Here is a 22675-nt window from a genome sequence, read left to right on the forward strand (position 1 = left end):
TGGACATGATTGAGCGACTAAGCACAGCACAGCACAGCACAGCATTGGTATACCTTTAGTCATTTTTACACCTTTAGTCTCATTATAGATTGAAGACGTTCAGTTCAGTCGCTCAGTCGTGTCCGACTCTTTGCAACCCCATGAACCGCAGTATGCCAGGCCTCCCTGTCCATCACCAACTCCCGGAGTTTACCCAAACTCATGTCCATTGAGTCAGTGATGCCATCCAACCACCTTATCTTCTGTTGTCCCCTTCTCCCCCTGCCCTCAATCTTTCCCAGCATCAGGGTCTTTTCAAATGAGTCAGCTCTTCGCATCAGGCAGCCAAAATATTGGAGTTTCAGCTTCAACATCAGTCCTTCCAATGAATACCCAGGACTGATCTCCTTTAGGATGGGCTGGTTGGATCTCCTTACAGTCCAAGGGACTCTCAAGAGTCTTCTCCAACACCACAGTTCAAAAGCATCAATTCTTCAGCACTCAGCTTTCTTTATAGTCCAACTCTCACATCCATACATGACTACAGGAAAAACCACAGCCTCAACTAGATGGACCTTTGTTGACAAAGTAATGTCTGCTTTTTAATATGCTGTCTAGGTTGGTCATAACTTTCCTTCCAAGGAGTAAGCATCTTTTAATTTCATGGCTGCAAGCACCATCTGCAGTGATTTTGGAGCCCAGAAAAATAAAGTTAGCCACTGTTTCCATTGTTTCCCCATCTATTTGCCATGAAGAGTTTCAATAAAACATTAAAGAATAACAGAAAAAAACAGATGTAGTTAAACACATTGGAAAGGGCCTGTTAATGGAGGAAAACTTAGTTTGGTAACTTGGAGCTCTAATAGACAACAGATTTTGAGAAAAATAGAAAACTGCACTATTTGGTATTACAGTGAATTCATGTGCTGATATCTTTAATGTGAAACTATTTTAAGCAGTTTTAGACATAGAACTATAATAAGTCCTCACTTACATGAGATGCTTCAACTGAGACATACATGTATAGGAAGAACTGCTAAAGCCATCTAAATTCAAGTAATATTTCAAACTGTATCTTTTCTAAATTATTTCACAACTTTAATAATATGAAATTTTGGGGCAAACTGTTGATGAGTTTTTCATAAAATATGATCAAGGAATTTGAGGAGCAGAAGTTATTCATATTTTTATCAGATCAAGACCAAACATTTTTAGATAACATCTTTTCTTTTTTTTTTTTGACTCCTCCCTTCTCTCTGCCTAGAACACCCTTCTCCAGGACCTTCTCAAGATTAGCTCCTACAAGTCAGCTCAAATGTCTCTGCTTCTGAGAAGCTGGTCCTGACTACTAGCAGAAGTGTCCCTACCACCCCACCCTAGGCGGTCCTGTTTTATATAAACAATTTTGATACCTTTTTATTTGTTGTTTTCATGAATGTTCAATCACAAATCTTGCAGAATCTTATTTTAAGTGTACAGGTCTCCATTTTGTTTCTTACGGCATACTTAAATAATGTGACATCCAGGGCCCATTTACTCATTATTTATTCCTCCTTAGAAATCAGTGTGTTACATCCATTCATGTCTTCTTAACTAAAGCAAGTCACATGGTCATGGTGACCCCTAATTTTAAGGGGGAAAGGAGTATAATCTTCCTACATGTCCAGGAAAGGGAAGAAAACTGAAAATATTGTTGACCTCTAGTAAAGCTACCATGCTATCTGAGAGGAAAAATGATTTTTTTCTTTAATTTTAAAAGCTACCAGATTGCTCAAAAAACATTTAAGAGTGACAACTTTTAAAGAAGAACAAATCACTTATTTCCAACCTCTCTGAACTATCATTTATATACAGGTTTCTGGATTCTCCTCCTTTTATGCCTTTTTGATTTTTTCATTATTGTAGTCACACTCTGAATACTATTCTTTGTACTGACCATTGTGTCTTATATCCATCTTTTACAGTTCTGTAGAATCATTACAATTTTTGATTCTGGTGTAACCAAATGGCATTTTTCAATTAAATGTGTTCTTAGAATACCTAATAATACTTATTCTAATTTCTAATTTGTATTCAACTTAATACTTAACCCCACCTGTGTTTAAAGAAAACAAACCAATAAACCAATACAATATTTTAAGCACTTACTGGAAAACCTGGTCCTCCCTAAAATAAAATTGTCCATGGCCAAACAAAAAGCTGCTCAGTTCTGAGAAAGTTCTATTAAATGCTAAAGAGACAATTTATTTTACCATAATAGGTAAGTGGCTTGAAATTCCTGGAAACAGAAGGAAGAGAGCAGAAACCAATTACCAAAATACGATTATTATAACATATTATTGGGCTTTCCAGGTGGCACTAGTGGTAAAGAATCCACCAGCCAATGCAGGAGACAGAGGAGACTCGGGTTCTATCTGTGGGTCAGGAAGTTCCTCTGGTTAGGAAATGGCTACCCACTCCAGTATTCTTGCCTGGGAAATCCATGGCAGAGAAGATTGGCCAGCTACAGTCCCTGGGGCCACAAAGAGTCAGACATGAATGAGTGACTGAGCACATAGCACCTAACATATTATATCTAAAGATGTCCATTTTTAAAAGAGAAGTACAACGGTTTTAAAAAATTAGTTTTTACTTCATTAAATTCTTTCTTACAAAATCGAAACCTGAAGAAGTAACTAATCCTTCAGTTTGTGAAAGTATTTATCACAAGTTCCCTTAAGTGAATTTGAAATATAATAAATACCCACAAATAAAATTGCTTCAAAGCTTTTGGGGAATGAACCTAAAATAAAAATGAGCAATTTCTGTGCTCAACTTTAGGATGTGGAAGCAACAAGCTCAACTATAAATAGTGACTATGAATATAGAAGGCAAGGGGAAAAAAACACATTCAAAACGGAGCCATTGGTTAGAAAGTGGCTTTCAGTTTCTAGCTGTTTAGAAAACAATCTTGAGAATGCATCAAGAGAATCTAATAACACCCGTTACATGAAGAAAAAAATGTACATTTAAAGTGTCCTACCATTTGTTCTTCGACATCACCTTGTCCCTCAGCTTTTGTTTCTTCCTCATGAACTGAGTTAGACTCATTTTCTTGTTGTTTATTCTCTTCTTGGAGATCTTTGCTGACTGCTGTTTGCACACTCTTAACTTCTTCTTTGACAAAGTCAGTTACTATAGAAATGTGTTCTTGTGATGGTGTTAGAACAGGGCTCAGGGGTGTGACATGATCGTAGTGAGTGTGCAGGAGGCGTAGAGCAATGTCAGATGTTGCTAATATCCTTGGGATTTCAAATCCAGTTTGTGTCTCAGAGAATCTGATACTTCTGTGCCTGTAAATTAATTTAACAAAAAAGATGAGCCTCTAGGAAGTTCTATGTCTGCTGTGAATTTATACCTAAGCATTATTTCCTCTTTAATTTCACCAGAGTTTTGAGCAGTGTGGATACCCTTAACTTGCTTTCTTTGCAAGCATTTAGACCAGGTTGCTGATGTTAGTGTCTCAAAACTATCTCTTGGGATCCATGGCTCCATACTCTTCTCTTCCATCTCTGGGAATTCCTTCTCTGGTTCCTTTGTACAGCCTCCTTCCTAACCATGACTGAGCAACTGAACTGACCTGAGTTGAACTTCCTAAAGTGAAAGTGAAAGTGAAGTCGCTCAGTCGTGTCTGACTCTTTGCGACCCGTGGACTGTAGCCACCAAGCTCCTCTGTCCGTGGGATTCTCCAGGCAAGAATACTGGAGTGGGATGCCATTTCCTTCTCCAGGGGATCTTCCCAACCCAGGGATCGAACCCAGGTCTCCCACACTGCAGGCAGACGCTTTAACCTCTGCGCCACCAGGGAAGCCCAGGCTGATGTCACTCAGCTCTCCAGCCTGAGTCCTCCTTTCATCTCCTTCTACATATTCTCCCTGGATATTATCATTTCTATGACTTCAATGAGCTCTATGTTTCCTAGGGGAAGAAGTATCCCTGAATGAACTATAAAAGGTTAAAAAAACTCCTTTACATATGTGTGTGCATATGTAATAAAGTTCATAAGAGTTGATTTCTAAAAAGTTAAGAACTACTGATCTGTAAGCTAATGACTTCCCCAAACATGTCTCCAAAACTTGGGCTTCCCTGGTGTCTCAGTGGTAAAGAATCTGTCTGCCAGCACAGGACATGCAGGTTTGATCCCTGAGTCAGGAAGATCCCCTGGAGAAGGAAATGGAAACTCGTTCCAGTAATCTTGCCTGGGAAATCCCATGGACAGGGGAGCCTGGCAGGCTACAGTCCATGGGGTCACAAAGAGTTGGATACAACTTAGCGACTAAATGACAACAACAATGCTAATAATGCCTCCAAATATGTTTCCAACTCACATTTCTCTCAATGCCTTCAGAGAGTTACACTTTGATGTCTCATAGTCTCATAGGTAACTTCAAATTCAACAAGTCCCACGCTGAACTCACCATCCCAACCTCTGCCCCTCTTCATCACCATCAAAGAAAAACAAAAGTTGTTCTGCCACCACTGTTCCTTATCTTAGTAAAAGAATACCATCTAATTCTCTTTTTAAACCTGGGTAGTTAATACAGAGCTGTTTGTTTTACTTTCATTCTTTTAAAATTATACAGATTATTTTCCGCCAGAGGGCGGTCCACTGGTTAGGATGCCACGCTTTCACTGCCATGGGTGTGGGTTCAGTTCCTGGTTGGGGAAATAAGATTCTGCAAGCTGCACAGTGTGACCAAAAATAAATGAATAAAAAATTTAATTAAAATTTAAACCACAGAGTATTTTGCAGCAAATAGAACTTGGAAAATATTTTGTTCCTTCCTTTTACTAAATATCAAAAATAAAGTCCAATTTTTCCCATTGTTGTTATGACTAGTCTTTTTAGAGCTGGGACTAGAAACCCAGACCTCCTAACTTTTATTCTGATAATTTTTCTCTAAAACTCACTGTGCCATATTAACTCAATTATTTTGAAACATTCAAGTAAAGCAGCATTTGTCATTATCTCTATTATTCCTCAGAATGATATTACTTTGTTGAAAACATCATTTAAATATCTAAAAAGTAATAAATATGAAATTATTTTTGAAAGTATTATTTTTAAAATTTAAATACATATTTTAAAATTTTTACAATGTTGTGTTGGCTTCTGCCATATAACAACACAAATCAGCCATAATTATGCATACATACCCGCTTCCCTTGTGGCTCAGCTGGTAAAGAATCTGCCTGCAATGCGGGAGGCCTGGGTTTGATTCCTGGGTAAAGAAGATTCCCCTGGAGAAGGGAAAGGCTACCCACTCCAGTATTCTGGCCTGGAGAATTCCATGCACTGTATACTCCATGGGGTCACAAAGAGTCAGACACAACTAAGCGACTTTCACTTTCATTCTCCCTCCCTAGCCTCTCTCCCCTTCCCCCATCCCATCCCTCTAGGTCATCATAGAGCACCAGACTGGGCTCCCTGTTGCTACACAGGAACTTCTCACCAGCTACCCATCTTACACCTGATAGTGTACATATGTTGATGCTACTTTCACAGTTCACACAAAATAAATTTTTTAAAAGCTTCACACTGTCCCGTAGGAAGCACCTATCACTTCTACTTTTTGGTGGGGAGGGAGGCTGAATGAGTGAAAAAAAGAGGAAGACCCCGATATCTAGTCAGTGTATATTTATACTAGACATCCTGTTATGGATGACCTTTACATGTATTAACATTTAATCTTCAGCCCAATCCTATTAAGTGATAAAAATAATTTCACTGTTGATATACTGAGACCTTACAAGGCTAAGTAACTTGCCTAAGATAAACAACAGGTCTCAGAATTAAACCCTAACTGGCTGAGCTCCTAAGATGGGTTTGTTTTTTTTTTCTAAGATGGGTTTTTATAAGTATGCCATGCTGTAATGCAACAGGCATGTGACTCTAATGTCTTCAGACCTATAGCATCACCCATGGCAATACCTTGGATTCTTCTTGAGGTTTGCCCATATACAGAGAGTAACATTTTCATCTTGAATGACTTTTTCCATATTTCCACTGTCCAGATCTGCTAAAGTACTAGCTTGCTGTAAGAAAAAAAGAAAACATTATTAAGATTAGAGGCCTCACAAATTATACAATTCAGGTAAGTTATTTCATCAGTTAGGTGTTGGATTCCCTTCAATACTTAAAAAAGTAATTTGGGTAAAAATAAGTTTCAATAAAAATAACAAAGAACTGTTTTAAATAATTCTCTAAATGATACAAATGTATTTACTCACTTAAATGTGTTCCCCCTTTTCTACTCAGTTTCTCTTAAGGTGTCTAAGGATGGTTCAGTTCAGTTCAGTTCAGTCACTCAGTCGTGTCCAACTCTGCGACCCCATGAATTGCAGCACGCCAGGCCTCCCTGTCCATCACCAACTCCCGGAGTGCTCCTATATTCCCAGATAGCTCTTGCAGATTGCTTTTAGATTACCCTTTTCAATTTTAACATTATCATGACTTCTCATTTTAACTATATATCCTAATCTTAACTTTATCCTTATCTTATGCTACTGCAAAAGTTAGCCTATTCCTGAACACACCAAGTTTACAAAATATCCCTATGAGTTCTGTGTTTTACTAGTCTAATACCTGATAATCAACATACCATTTAAGGATATTCTTTAGAATTCTTTAATAAAGACTAAAATAGATTCATGCCTCTTGCTTAAGACATTAGTTCTTTAAAAGGACTTAAATAAGTCAATATGTATTCAGCTCCTATAATGTAAAAACTTAAAAGTACTGGGAATTGAATTTATTGCTATTTGTTTTCAAAGTAATTATTCTGTGACTTCCCTGGCAGTGGTTAGGACTTCACTGAAGAGGGGCACAGATTCAATCCCTGTTGGGAGAACTAAGATCCCATAAGTCACTCAGTGTGGCATAAATAACAAAACTGTTGTAGAACTGTTTTACATTGTGTGAATTTATCCAGCTGTTCCTTCACAGTTTACCTTACTCCTCTATCTCCTTTATTTTTTGTACACTGGAAGTTAGGTCAAGGTAGGTTTAAGTGGCGGCCCACTCCAGTGTTCTTGCCTGGAGAATCCCAAGGATGGCGGAGCCTGGTGGGCTGCCATCTATGGGGTCGCACACAGTCGGACATGACTGAAGCGACTTAGCAGCAGCAGCAGCAGGTTTAATCACATTAGATGAATGATTTTCTGCAAGAAGGCACCTTATGGGAAGTTGTGTTCTTTACATTGCATCCTATCAGGAGGCATATGATGTCCTACTGTTAACAATGTGGACTTGATCACTCAGTTCAAGTGGTGACTACCCGTATCTTCCCACTGCAAAGTACATTTATCCTAGTCAGTAAGTAATCTGTGGTCAAATACTTTGGCATTATGAGAATGACATGCTCCTAAACTTTTCACCTAATTACTGAGGTAGTGGTTAATTATCTTTATCAGTTATTACACTGGAGATTGAAAAGTGGTGATTATCTTACTGACCATTCCTTCCACCTTCATCAGATGGTTTTCTATAAAGAATTGTTCCCTCTACCCCCACCTCACTTTCCCTCTACCTGTCTGGAGTATCACTGTAGACTCATGAATTTTTATTTTAATCAATGTGTTTTAATAAATTATAGTCATTGTTCTTTCTGATATTCAAATTATCTCCAACTTGATCACTGGGAGCTTTTTTAAGCTAGTCTTGTCCCTTTACCTATGACTCCATTAGTCTTTGAGCATTTACTTGCTTTCTAGCACAAGATAATGTAAAAATTCATCTTGCAATAACAATCTCATCTTTCAAATTCCCTGCCCCAAGCTTGAATCAGCTATTTACCCCAATTAGAACTTATTCGTTTTCATGGAATAAAGAGAAATCTGGTTCATACTGTTATTTCCATTACAAATTTAACATTACAGTGTTTTTTCTAATCTTCTCTTCTACATAACATATCTTTTTTTCTCTTAAAATAAAAATCTTGATCAGTAATAATTGTAACACTTTTCCTTATTGGCTTTTTCTTACAATATAAATAAGATAGTTGCAAAATTTTAATATGAATATTACTGCTAAGAATAACTTAACAATAATAAGCCTTCTTTGTGGTTCTTTTTGTAATTAGAACACATTCTACCACGTCTATAAACGTTACTGTGTTCTAGACCAGAAGAAAAAAGAAACCAAGACACAAAATAGCCAAAAGCAAGGTATGATCTTATACTGCTTTCTGATTTAAAAAAACAAAGCCAAACAAAAACTATAGGAGATATTCATGGAATATTAGGGAAAATTTAAATATGGACTGGATATTAGAATATATTATGGAATTATTAACTTTCATAGATATAATAATAATGGCTCTATAATTAGTTGAACATTACCATTAGTGCTAAGATATTTGGGAAAAATAGAGTGACTACCAATAATTGTAATCTTGTGTAAACTGATTCATCTAGAGTGAATATCTAACATACCAGGTTTTGTGAATTTATTTTCATAATGGTCTTAGTAAACTTTAGCAAGTATAAAAGAAAATATCTAGAATTTAGCTATATTGATAATGTTTTATTTCTTTAAAACTAAATATTCACAGTTGATAAATACATTGTGTCTTAAATTATTCTGACTTTTCCTTAACCTTTTAAATCTTCAAAAAAATGATACTGGGTCTTAAAAATTATATAATATAAAATCTTAACACTTACAAAAGGCATTAATAACATATAAAGCAAAACATCACACTTACTCTGAGAAGTATTTCTGTGGCTCTGTTAAACTTAAGATGAAGGAGCTCCTGCAGTTCTAGAATTGATTCTTGGTACTGGATTATATTTTTCCCTTGCAAATCATATGGTGGAGTTTCCAATAAAATTAACTTCAATTTCTCAATTAACTATAAAGTGAAAGTAAAAATACAAAGCAAAAATTTACCATAAAAGTAATCTTCTGATAAACAAAGGAAAAAGTGAAATATGGGATGTTTTACCATTTTTGAATTGAGGAACATATCACCAGTAAAACATATAAAAATAGTTTCCTGTATTTATTCTGTTAGAAAAGGTCATGGGAAAATAAAATATTTCCTCCCAAAACTCCACTATAAGAATCTTCAACTATGTGTAACGATCTGTCCTCAGCAAGCTGATAGAGGAGGCTTATTACCCAAGACTGTGGAGCAGTAGAAACAGTAACAATATGTTAACAATGAGAAGAGTGAGCAGAAATGGAAGAGGAGAATCACTAATATCTACTGAATACTTACTATGTTCCAAGACCTGTGTTCCAAATGCTTTATATGTTTTAATCCATTTAATTCTTATCATAAGTCTATGGGTCTGTTAGTTCAGTTCAGTCGCTCAGTCATGTCCGACTCTTTGCGACACCATGAATCGCAGCACGCCAGGCCTCCCTGTCCATCACCAACTCCCGGAGTTCACCTAAACTCACGTCCATCGAGTCAGTGATGCCATCCAGCCATCTCATCCTCTGTCGTCCTCTTCTCCTCCTGCCCCCAATCCCTCCCAGCATCAGAGTCTTTTCCAATGAGTCAACTCTTTGCATGAGGTGGCCAAAGTACCGGAGTTTCAGCTTTAGCATCATTCTCTCCAAAGAAATCCCAGGGCTGATCTCCTTCAGAATGGACTGGTTGGATCTCCTTGCAGTCCAAGAGACTCTCAAGAGTCTTCTCCAACACCACAGTTCAAAAGCATCAATTCTTCAGCGCTCAGCCTTCTTCACAGTCCAACTCTCACATCCATACATGACCACAGGAAAAACCATAGCCTTGACTAGACGGACCTTTGTTAGCAAAGTAATGTCTCTGCTTTTCAATATGCTGTCTAGGTTGTTCATAACTTTCCTTCCAAGGAGTAAGCGTCTTTTAATTTCATGGCTGTAGTCACCATCTGCAGTGATTTTGGAGCCCAGAAAAATAAAGTCTGACACTGTTTCCACTGTTTCCCCATCTATTTCTCATGAACTGATGGGACTGGATGCCATGATCTTCGTTTTCTGAATGTTGAGCTTTAAGCCAACTTTTTCACTCTCCACTTTCACTTTCATCAAGAGGCTTTTTAGTTCCTCTTTGCTTTCTGCCATAAGGGTAGTGTGATCTGCATATTTGAGGTTATAGATATATCTTCTGGCAATCTTGATTCCAGCTTGTGTTTCTTCCAGTCCAGCATTTCTCATGATGTACACTGCATATAAGTTAAATAAGCAGGGTGACAATATACAGCCTTGAAATACTCCTTTTCCTATTTGGAACCAGTCTGTTGTTCCATGTCCAGTTCTAACTGTTGCTTCCTGACCTGCATATGCATTTCTCAAGAGGCAGGTCAGGTGGTCTGGTATTCCCATCTCTTTCAGAATTTTCCACAGTTTATTGTGATCCACAGAGTCAAGGCTTTGGCATAGTCAATAAAGCAGAAATAGATGTTTTTCTGGAACTCTCTTGCTTTTTCTGTAGATACTGTTTATTGTGCCTATTTTGTAGATGAGGAAACTGAAGCAATCTAGTTTCACCAGAGGAGCTTAGAAGACGCCACTCCATCCTATCAAATGAAAGGCTAAACAGACTAAAAAACCAACAAAGAAAAACACCAATACAGTATATTAACAAATATATATGGAATTTAGAAAGATGGTAACAATAACCCTGTGTACGAGACAGCAAAAGAGACACTGATGTATAGAACAGTCTTATGGACTCTGTGGGAGAGGGAGAGGGTGGGAAGATTGGGAGAATGGCATTGAAACATGTAAAATATCATGTATGAAATTAGTTGCCAGTCCAGGTTCAATGCATGATACTGGATGCTTGGGGCTAGTGCACTGGGACGACCCAGAGGGATGGTATGGGGAGGGAGGAGGGAGGAGGGTTCAGGATGGGGAACACATGTATACCTGTGGCAGATTCATTTTGATATTTGGCAAAACTAACACAATTTTGTAAAGTTTAAAAATAAAATAAAATTAAAAAAAAATAAAGCAGGAGGAGGGGGAGAGGAAGCATTTTGAAATACACAAGACTACTTTGTTCTTCTTAACAAAGCTTGATCTCAGGGAAAATTAAGAGCAAGCTTGACCTGCTGGAATTTTTTTTCTATTAATTTAATTTAATTGGAGGCTAATTACTTTACAATATTATGGTGGTTTTTGCCATATATTGACATGAGTCAGCCATGGATGTACATGTGTCCCACCATCCTGAAACCCCCTCTCACCTCCCTCCCCAGCCCATCCCTCTGGGTTGTCCCAGAGCACCAGCTTTGGGTGCCCTGCTTCATGCTTTGAATTTACACTGGTCATCTATTTTATATATGGTAATATACATGTTTCAATGCTGTTCTCTCATATTGTCCCACTCTTGCCTTCTCCCATGAGTTCAAGAGTCTGTTCTTTACTTCTGTATCTCTTTTGCTGTCTTCCATATAGGGTCATTGTTAATCTTTCTAAATTCCACATATATGCATTAATATATTGTATTGATGTTTCTCTTTCTGGCCTACTTCACTCTGTATAACAGGCTCCAGTTTCATCCACCTCATTAGAACTGACTCAAATGCGTTCTTTTTTATAGCTGAGTAATATTCCATTGCGTATATGTACCACAACTTCCTTATCCATTCATCTGCTAATGGATATCTAGGTTGCTTCCATGTCCTAGCTATTGTAAACAGTGCTGCAATAAAACTGGGGTACATGTCTCTCTTTCAATTCTGGTTTCCTTGGTGTATATGCCAGCAGTGGGATTGCTGGGTCATATGGCAGTTCTATTTCCAGTTTTTTAAGGAATCTCCACACTGTTCTCCATAGTGGCTATACTAGTTTGCATTTCCACCAACAGTGTAAGAGGATTCCCTTTTCTCCACACCCTCTCCAGCATTTATCGTTTGTAGACTTTTTGATGGCAGCCATTCTGACCACCGTGAGATGGTACCTCATTGTGGTTTTGATTTTCATTTCTCTGATAATGAGTGATATTGAGCATCTTTTCAAGTGTTTGTTAGACATCTGTATGTCTTCTTTGGAGAAATGTCTGTTTTGTTCTTTGGCGCATTTTTTGATTGGGTCATTTATTTTTCTGGTATTGAGCTGCATGAGTTGCTTATATATTTTGGAGATTCATTCTTTGTCAGTTGCTTCATTTGCTATTATTTTCTCTCATTCTGAAGGCTGCCTTTTCACCTTGCTTTTGGTTTACTTTGTTGTGCAAAAGCTTTTAGGTTTAATTAGGTTTCATTTGTTTATTTTTGTTTTTATTTCCATTCCTCTGGGAGGTAGATCATAGAGGATCTTGCTGTGATTTATGTCAGAGTGTTCTGCCTATGTTTTCCTCTAAGAGTTTTATGGTTTCTGGTCTTACATTTAGACCTTTAATCCACTTTGAGTTTACTTTTGTGTAGGGTGTTAGAAAGTGTTCTAGTTTCATTCTTTTACAGGTGGTTGACCAGTTTTCCCAGCACCACTTGTTATTTGAAAAGACAAATTGTCTTTTCTCCATTGTATATTTTTGCCCCCTTTGTCAAAGATAAGGTGTCCAAAGGGGCGTGGATTTATCTCTGGGCTTTCTATTTTGTCCCACTGATCTATATTTCTGTCTTTGTGCCAGTATCATACTGTCTTGATGACTGTAGCTTTGTAGTATAGTCTGAAGTCAGGCAGGTTGATTCCTCCAGTTTCATTCTTCTTTCTCAAGATTGCTTTGGTTGTTTGAGGTTTTTTGTGTTTCCATATGAATTTTGAAACTACTTGTTTTGGTTCTGTGAAAAATACCATTGGTAGCTTGATAGGGATTGTGCTGAATCTATAGATTGCTTTGGGTAGTACACTCATTTTCACTATATTGATTCTTCCAATCCATAAACATGGTACATTTCTGCATGTATTTGTGTCATCTTTGATTTCTTTCATCTGTGTTTTATAGCTTTCTATATATAGGTCTTTTGTTTCTTTAGGTAAATTTATTTCTAAGTATTTTATTCTTTTTTGTTGCAATGGTGAATGGGATTGTTTCCTTAATTTTTGTTTTCTCATTATTAGTGTATAGGAATGCAAGGGATTTCTGTGTATCAATTTCATATCCTGCAACTTTACTATAGTCATTGATTAGCTCCAGTAATTTTCTGGTGGTATCTTTACAGTTTTTTATATAGAGGATTATGTCATTTGCAAACAGAGTTTTACTTCTTCTTTTCCAATCTGGATTTCTTTTATTTCTTTTTCTTCTCTGATTGCTGTGGCTAGGATTTCCAAAACTATGTTGAATACTAGTGATGAGACTGGGCACCCTTGTATTATTCCTGATTTTAGAGGAAATGCTTTCAATTTTTTGCCATTGAGGATAATGTTCGTTGTGGGTTTGTTATATATGGCTTTTATCATGTTGAGGTATATTCCTTCCATGCTTGCTTTCTGGAGAGTTTTGATCATAAATGAGTGTTTGTCAAAGGCTTTCTCTGCATCTATTAAGATAATAATATGGTTTTTATTTTTCAATTTGTTAATGTGGTATATTACATTGATTGATTTGCGGATATTGAAGAATCCTTGCATCCCTGGGATAAAGCCCACTTGGTCATGGTGTATGATCTTTTTAATGTGTTGTTGGATTCTGTTTCCTAGAATTTTGTTAAGGATTTTTGCATCTATGTTCATCAGTGATATTGGCCTGTAGTTTTCTTTTATTGTGGCATCTTTGTCAGGTTTTGGTATTAGAATGATGGTGGCCTCATAGAATGAGTTTGGAAGTTTATCTTCCTCTGCAATTTTCTGGAAGAGTTTGAGTAGGATAGGTGTCAACTCTTCTCTAAATTTTTGGTAGAATTCAGCTGTGAAGCCGTCTGGACCTGGGCTTTTGTTTGCTCGAAGATTTCTGATTACAGTTTCAATTTCCGTGCTTGTGATGGGTCTGCTAAGATTTTCTATTTCTTCCTGGTTCAGTTTTGGAAGGTTATGCTTTTCTAAGAATTTGTCCATTTCTTCCAAGTTGTCCATTTTATTGGCATATAATTGTTCATAGTAGTCTCTTATGATATTTTGTATTTCTGTGTTGTCATTTCTCCATTTTGATTTCTAATTTTATTGATTTGATTCTTCTCCATTTTTTTTCTTTATTTCTGCTCTGATTTTTCAGAGCCTACCTCACCCAGGAGAAAGGAAAAATCCAAATCCAATTGGCTTTGGTCATTCCCTCTCACCCAACTTTTAACAGGAAAAGTTAAAAACACGTGCAGATTCATTGTCCAGAGACATAGGATTACTTAAAGACTGTGACCTAATCACAAGACTACAGAACTCTTTCTTCCCACCTCACCACCACATTCAGTTCAGTTCAGTCACTCAGTCGTGTCCGACTCTTTACGACCCCATGAATCGCAGCACGCCAGGCCTCCCTGTCCATCACCAACTCCCGGAGTTCATTCAGACTCATGTCCATTGAGTCGGTGATGCCATCCAGCCATCTCATCCTCTGTCATCCCCTTCTTCTTCTGCCCCCAATCCCTCCCAGCATCAGAGTCTTTTCCAATGAGTCAACTCTTTGCACGAGGTGGCCAAAGTACTGGCATTTCAGCTTTAGCATCATTCCTTCCAAAGAACACCCAGGGCTGATCTCCTTTAGAATGGACTGACTGGATCTCCTTGCAGTCCAAGGGACTCTCAAGAGTCTTCTCCAACACCACAGTTCAAAAGCATCAATTCTTTGGCACTCAGCTTTCTTCACAGTCCAACTCTCACATCCATACATGACCGCTGGAAAAACCATAGCCTTGACTAGACGGACCTTTGTTGGCAAAGTAATGTCTCTGCTTTTCAATATACTATCTAGGTTGGTCATAACTTTTCTTCCAAGGAGTAAGCGTCTTTTAATTTCATGGCTGCAGCTTATTTACAACAGTTCTTTTTACCCAGTACATCATATCTGGCTATCAAGAAAAAATTACAAGGTATACCAAAAGGCAAAAAACACAAACTGAAAAGAAAAAGCAAGCATCAGAACCATACATGGTAGAACCAGACAGACATGGTAGGATATGATGATCAGAACAGGAATTTAAAACACCTGTGATTAATGTGTTATGGGTTCTAATGGATAAAGTAGACAGCATGCAAGAATTAGATGGGTGATGTAAAACTGAAAGATGGAAATCCCAAGAAAGAACCAAAAAGAAATGCTAGAGGTCATTTCAACAGAAACAAAGAATACCTTTGATTGGTTTATTCCTCAACTGGACATAGCTGAGGAAGGTATCTCTGAAAGTATTTATCAAGAGAATCCTCGAAAACCAAAAAGCAAAGAGAACAAAGACTGAAAAAAGCCAGAACAGAATAACCAAGGACTTTGGAACAACTTAAAATAAATATGGCACACACATAATGGAAAAACCAGGAGGAAAAGAAGGAAAGAAACAGAAGAAATATTTAAAATAAAAATGGCTGAGAATTTCCCTCAAACTAATGTCAGACACCAAACCACAGACTGAGGAAATCTCAGAGAATACCAAGTAAGATAAATACCCCAGAAACCTATTTATGCATATCATTTTCAAAGGATGGAAAATCAAAAATAAAGAAAAATTCCTGAAAGCAGCCCAAGGGAAAAAACACCTTACCTTTAGAAGAACAAAGAGTTATATCCAACTTCTCAGAAATCATATAAGCAAGTGGAGAGACATTCAGTGATGGGAAAAATTAAGGCACAGTATGATCAAGGAACAACAAATAAGTAGCAGAATTTAATTTTTTTTCCTACAGAAGACAGCACCAGCTTTATTTTAGGAAATAATCACATGTAATGGAATAGGATTTTTTACTCTGGTCAGAATGACCTTTTGATGTGCTGTGAAGCATGAAAGCAATGACTCAGTAAACTCAGCTGAAAAGCAGTACAGGACATAAAGAATAAAAGAGTAGAATTTAATTTTGAACACTGACATAGATAATATATAGAAAATTTCTAAAGTAAGAGAGAGAGCATAGTCGTGCTGGGTAGCGTGGGCTCAAGCCAGAAACCTGGGCTTCATCCTCACCCTCTTACCAGTGGCATGATCTGGGACGAGTTATTTAACATCTGAGTCTCGCTTTCTTCATTTGAAAAATGGGGATGATGGTGCCTACCTCACAGGGTTATTGGAGTTACTTCACAGCAGCAACATGAGTAACCTAAACCAGGCTGAGAATGTCTGCCATAGTAAGGGTTACATAAGAATTTGCCATACAAATAAATTTGATAATTTGGAACTTGATGTTTACTGTGGGATAGTGCTCAATTGCATCCTACTCTTTGCGACCCCGTGGACTGTAGCCCATCAGGCCCCTCTGTCCATGGAATTCTCCAGGCAAGAATACTGGAGTGGGTTGCCATTTCCTACTCCAGGGCATCTTCCTGACCCAGGGATCAAACCCACATCTCTTGAGTCTCCTGCATTGGCAGGTGGATTCTTGACCACTGAGCCACTTGGGAAGCCCTACCATGGGATTACTGCTATCCAGTTCTTTCTGTTCATCTTATGACTCCTTGCTTTGGTTTCCTGCTGTTATTGATTACTCTCCTTGTCTGTCTCCTGTTTTGTTTTACTTATTCTTTTCTCATCTTCCCTACTATTTATTATTTCTGCTTCTATACCCCACATTCATAACAGGAAGATGTCGTATCCAGCTCATCACTGGTGAACTCTAGTACTGCTTCCTGCTGCCTCTGCTATTTAAAGAGCAGCAGATTCCTGGACCAGCATCACGTCATGGCAGCCTCACTGGGAGAGAGGATATGAAAGAACACTCTGTGAGGACTCTATTAGCAGCCAAACCCCTCATGGGAGGCCCTTTGGAATCTTTGGAAAGTCAGAGTGAGGCTCATCTAAGGTCTCGTAGGGGACCATAAGCAAGTCATTATCTGTTTCTTCATGTGTAAAATGAATCTCATAAGCTTGTTTTCCGGATTAAATTAAGCAAACATATTATGACCTTAACAGTCTGGAGTTATTCCACTGTACAGGCACATGGAGAAGTAAACCACAGTGACAAGAACTGTAACATGGTAAGGAAATGAAACAAAAAGCATTAGAGAATAAAAGGACCCAGAGGAGTGAATTCTTTCTGTTGCTGTTCAGTTGCTAAGTCATGTTCAACTCTTTGCGACTCCATGGACTGCAGCATGCCAAGCTCCTCAGTCCTTCACTATCTCCCAGAGTTTGCTCAAGTGCGTGTCCATTGAGTCCGTGAAACTACCTAACCATTTCATCCTCTGCCATCCTCTTCTCCTTTTGCCTTTAATCTTTCCTAGCATCGGGGTCTTTTCCAATGAGTCAGCTCTTCGTATCAGGTAGCCAAAGTTTCCATTGTTACATTGGTGTATATAAGTGTGGATTCCTTTCTGTTTATTCTAATGTGGGATCTGTTGGGTTTCTGAGGATTCTGGGAAATTGTCAGCCTAATGAATATTGTCTCTTCCTTATTCTACTTCTCCTTCTGATACTGCTTGTCAATATACTTTTAGTCCTTTTTGTTCCATCATACATGTCTGTTAACTACTCTTTGATAATTTTTCATCTCTTCACTGTGCTGTATTCTGATAAATTCTTCCAATCTAACTACTGACTCACTCATTATTAAGAATTCTTGGTAGAGACATTATTGTTTTGCCTTCATCAAGCTAAATATGAGCCAATCAAGTGCGTATCATTACTCTTCGCAGTGTAGGTTTTCATCTATTATCCACATTACCTTTCTGAGGCTCCCAGCCATAAAAGGGTCTCTGATATTACTTGCTACCTTGTTGTACTTTAGGCTTGCCTCCTGATGCTCCTTTAAACCAATACTAAGCCACAAAAGATTAACAAATAGACACTTTCTAGGAAGCCACTGACTTTGACACTTGTCCACTTTTCTGAATTGTCTTATGGACTCCAAGATTTTTCCTTTACTTTCCTTTGAGCTAGGCAATGGATTTAAATGTCACAACTTTTTTTCCTGGCATTTTTAAGTGCATGGTAAGTGGTAGTACCTCAGGTTAACCTATCCATCCTATTTGTAGAAATAGAAAGTAGGATATTCCTATTCATCTTTGTACTTATAGTGCTTAAAAGAGATGCTTGGCTTATAGTTAACATTAAAAAAATATGTGTAATGAATCACTGAAAAGTGGATAATTCTGGCTGAAGATAAAATCATACACTTTTATACTTGTTATCTACATAAATGTATGCAACTTGATTTTTTTCTGGAATTGGATACACTTACAGTTAATGTTACAGTTTTGGACTTCCCTGGTAGCTCAGATGGTAAAGCATCTGCCTGCAATGCGGGAGACCTGGGTTCGATCCCTGGGTCGGGAAAATCCCCTAGAGAAGGAAATGGCAACCCACTCCAGTACTCTTGCCTGGAAAATCCCATGGATGGAGGAGCGTGGTAGGCTATAGTCCGTGGGGTCGCAAAGAGTCGGACACGACTGAGCGACATCACTTTCACTTTCACATTTCACAGTTAATGTTTCAGATTTGTTAGGCTGATCTTACCTAAGGTGGTGAGAGGTTTTTAGGAGTGGTAAAAATAAAAAATAAAATAAAAAGACGAGCAAATATTTTTCTTCCTAACCAAGAAAGAAGTAGCTTTACTAACTGGCAAATACAATAGTTTATTTCTATTTTTGGAATCAATATCAGACTATTTATAATTTACATAATTTAAATCACAGAATAATGCTTAAATACTTACATTTAGCACTAGTTTGCTCTTCTCAATCACTTCCTCTAAAGTCTCATTGGTTTCCTCTTTCCATAAGGTAATAAAAGTATTAATTTCTTGGGCTATTGAAGGATCAGGACTCCCATCACATTCAATGTAGTGTTTCCACTGTGGAACAAAAATGCTTGCAAGTTCTCACTGATGAAAACTCAACCAAAGATTGAATCACTTCTTTTTCAAGGTATGAACTCTTATAACCTAGTTTTCCAATTCAGGCAAAAAACATATTATGATTTTAGTTCATTGAAGATGTCTCTAAAATACCCAAATATCTCTTCATCAATATAACTTATAAGCATCAATAATTCAAATAAATAGAAATTTTATCTATTGTCACATTTTACTTTTAAAACAGTGTTTATGAGATAATTTTGTTTTGCTTTCCTCACTAATCATATAGCTCCTGTCTTTACACAAGTTTAACATTTGGGTTAATTTATATTTCTCAAATTATTACTAATTATTAATCGCCATGTCATTTTCATATGTCATTCCATTCATTGTGTAGTCTATGCAAACTCTACATTTGTAATCGTATTGCGTGTGTGTGTGTATGTGCACATGTGTGTGTGTGTGACTTGTTCAGTCGTGTACACCTCTTTGTGACCCCATGGACTGAAGCTCACCAGGCTCCTCTGTCTGTGGAATTCTTCAGGCAAAAATACTGGAGTGGGTTGCCATTTCCTTTTCCAAGGGATCTTTCTGACCCAGGGATTGAACCTGGGTCTCCCACATTGCAGGCAGATTCTTTACTGTCTGAACCCCCAGAGAAGCCCAATCATATTGGGATTACAATTTTTTTGCTTTAAGTTATACTATAATCTTTGCCATATGATTACAGTTTTTCCTTTTTAACCACTGATATTGTTTCCAAAGCTGCACTGTTTTGAACAACACTCGATTGCCTCAGGGTCAAACATTTTATATTTTAATTTAGGATAATTTCCTTAATATAAATTCCCCAAAATTAAAGAGTCAGAGTCAAAGGATATAAAAATGTCAAGGATCTTATTGACAAACAGATTTCTAAAAAGCTATATGAATTTAATTTGCTACAAGCAAATGAGAGAGATTTGTCAGATTAAATTTTTTATAGACACATTTAAAGTTTCCTGTTATTAAGATGGATATTGGATTATAACTCCCTCTTATGGTATAAAAGTGTTAGCTAAAAAAATAAAATCAGTCTTACCTGGGAAAGGAATCTATTATCGCGTTTCAATTTCTCTGCTTCAGGAAAACATGCTTCTAACAAATAAAGTTCTTCAAGCTCTTCATTTCTCCTTTCTAGATCCTGTTTCATGGGCATAGATACATTGATCTTTTTTTTAATTTCAGCTTTGTATTTTGTAAGTAGCATCTAAAATTTACTGGACAAATATTTAATTTCAAGATGAATACTACAATTAGTTTAAATGTAACTGATATTTCTAAAAAGTTTCATCTGAAACAGTGGTGTATATAGTGTGATATGCAGCCTGCAGGTGGATCCTCCAAATTCTTTTGGGATCAGTGAGGTCAAATCTATTTTAATGACAATATTATGACTTTATTTGCTCTTTTTGCAGGGTACACATTTGCAAGATTGTGTAAAATTGCTGGCGCCTTTGTACAAATCAAGGCACAAGCTTTATTAGTGGTCATATTCTTCAGGGGAGAGGGGTATAAGTAGCCAGGTTCACATAAGAATGACCTGATGACGAAGTAAAAATTATTAATTGTATTAAATGTAAAAACTTAAGTATATGTCCTTTGATATTCTGTGTGGTAAGATAGGAAGAATGCATAGAGCACTTTTGCTGCATATCAAAGAACAATGCTATCTTGAGAAATAAACATCTGTCCAACTGTTTGAGTACTTTGGCAGACCTTCTGTCAGAAACGAATGAACTGACCATGTCACTTTCAGGAAACACTGCTGCCCTTGATAAAATTCAAGCTTTCAAATAAAAATTTGAATTTTAGAAAACCTGTATCCACTACTAGGGAGCCTGACAGTTTCCCGATCCTTAAAACCTTTTCCTGTTTGGCTGGAGTTGACACTAATGCATGTGATCTTTTTGATAATGAATTATAAGAATACATCAACATTTGGAAGCAAATAATTCAGTGAACCATTTTTTCCCAAGCTATCAGGTCATGATGTTGCAAAATCATGTGTCAATCCAAGATTTATTCTGAGTATAAAAACAGACCAACATTTTAATGTAACAGAGAACATAAAGTTCATTTATTTGGTTTCAGATTCCACATTAAGATGCTACCACCTATTGAGTTTCAGTGTAGTATCAAGGCAAGAATCCACAATCATCTGAAAGGCTGTTACAATATTTCTCCTTTTTCCAACTATCTATATGAGGCCAAATTTTCTTTCTTTATATTTACTTCAATTGAAACAACACACACTGTAACAGATGGAATAATGAAGTAGGGAGGAGATCCAGGAGGGCTTACCAGGTGGCACTAGTGGTAAAGAACCTGCCTGCCAATGTAGGTTAGACCTAAGGGATTCAGGTTAGATCCCTGGGTTGGGAATATCTCTTGGAGGAAGGCATGGCAACCCACTCCAGTATTCTTGCCTAGAGAAATCTCATGGACGGAGGAGTCTGGCAGGCTGCAGTCCATAGGGTCACAGAGTCAGACATGACTGAAGTGACTCAGCATACATATGAGATCCAGTTGTCTTTTGTGAAGTCAGACATTAAAGAGCTTTAAGAGACATAAACAATGCCACTCATTTCCCTAATTTAAATATACATTTATGTGGTAACAGATGTTAACTAGACTTATTGTGGGATCATTTCACAATACATACAACTATTGAATCATTATGTCATACACTTGAAACTAATATAATTTTATAACTCAATAAATACTGCAATTGCTTTTTTCTTTAAGTATGTTTAATGTGTTTACTTTTTAATTCATGTTTACATTTAACAATGTCTAATCTCTATTAATACAATAAATATCTTGAAATTTGTTTTAATTTCTAATATGATAAATATTGATACATATAAACCATCTAAATGAAAACTTCTTGGCGATCTTTACTTTTTAATAGCAATGAGGCTTTGTCCTGAAATTAAAAGGTCTCAGAACTACTGATTCAATAATGAAGAAATCTGGTGAAATAGAGAAGTGAAATTTTAAAAGGAGAGGTAGAATTTGAACATTTTTTGGTTCCTATTTAATTATCTATAAGATAGATTGAGAATAATAACTTAATGGTTATAAGCATGAACTCTGAAGAAAGACTACTTCTAAGTCTTGGCTATGAAATTTATTAGCTGCTTAATCTGTCCATATTCCCCAATTTCCTCATCTGTGAAATGTGGGTAATAATTTACCCATCATAACTTTATGGTAGGATCAAATGAGTTAAATCAGTTCATACAGGCCTAAATATTATGGGTATCTATGGAAGAGGATGATATTAAATGGCCAATAGATCTGATTGCTGTTGTTTTAGTTTCTAAGTCATGTCTGACTTTTTGCGACCCAATGGACTGTAGCCCACCAAGCTACTCTGTCCATGGGATCTCCCAGGCAAAAATACTGGAGTGGGCTGCATTTCCTTCTCCAAAATAGATCTGGTAGCCACATAGTTTGTCTTCAGTAATAATATCATTAATGTTTACTTACTTTTGCTTCAAGTTTTTGCAATTTTTCATTCTCAATTCGTTGTATTTCAAGTCTTTCCATTTCTTCTTTTTCATATTTCACACGTGCTTCCTCTAAAGAACAACAGCAAGAAAATTTTTTAGTCTGTTTTTAAGCGCTTAAAGCGACTTCAAATATTTAAGATATAGTGGTGGTAGAATACAAGATATAAGTCACAACCTTCATCATGTGGCAGAAATAAAACTGCCAGATTTCAAAAAAACAACATGACTCTCAAAATTTCTGGCCCACAATTAAATTTCTCTTCTCCAAAAAGTTTAAAGCAATATA

At 37.0% G+C, this 22675-nt stretch overlaps 1 protein-coding gene across 5 annotated transcripts in view; it reads right to left on the reverse strand.

Annotated features, from left to right (window-relative positions):
• Nucleotides 1–22675, reverse strand: part of DNAI7 (dynein axonemal intermediate chain 7) — an 88294-nt gene that overhangs the window by 44655 nt on the left and 20964 nt on the right. For all 5 annotated transcript variants that reach the window (XM_055572178.1, XM_055572168.1, XM_055572191.1 and 2 more), the window contains 6 exons: nt 22367–22458; nt 19914–20015; nt 18692–18829; nt 8724–8870; nt 5951–6054; nt 3002–3311 (listed from right to left, as the gene is read on the reverse strand). In XM_055572178.1, coding sequence (XP_055428153.1) covers nt 3002–3311; nt 5951–6054; nt 8724–8870; nt 18692–18829; nt 19914–20015; nt 22367–22458 — 893 coding nt within the window. The remainder of the gene's footprint in view (nt 1–3001; nt 3312–5950; nt 6055–8723; nt 8871–18691; nt 18830–19913; nt 20016–22366; nt 22459–22675) is intronic.

The sequence above is a fragment of the Bubalus kerabau genome, chromosome 1 (assembly GCF_029407905.1).
Source record: "Bubalus kerabau isolate K-KA32 ecotype Philippines breed swamp buffalo chromosome 1, PCC_UOA_SB_1v2, whole genome shotgun sequence".
In the NCBI taxonomy this organism is placed as follows: Eukaryota; Metazoa; Chordata; class Mammalia; order Artiodactyla; family Bovidae; genus Bubalus; species Bubalus kerabau.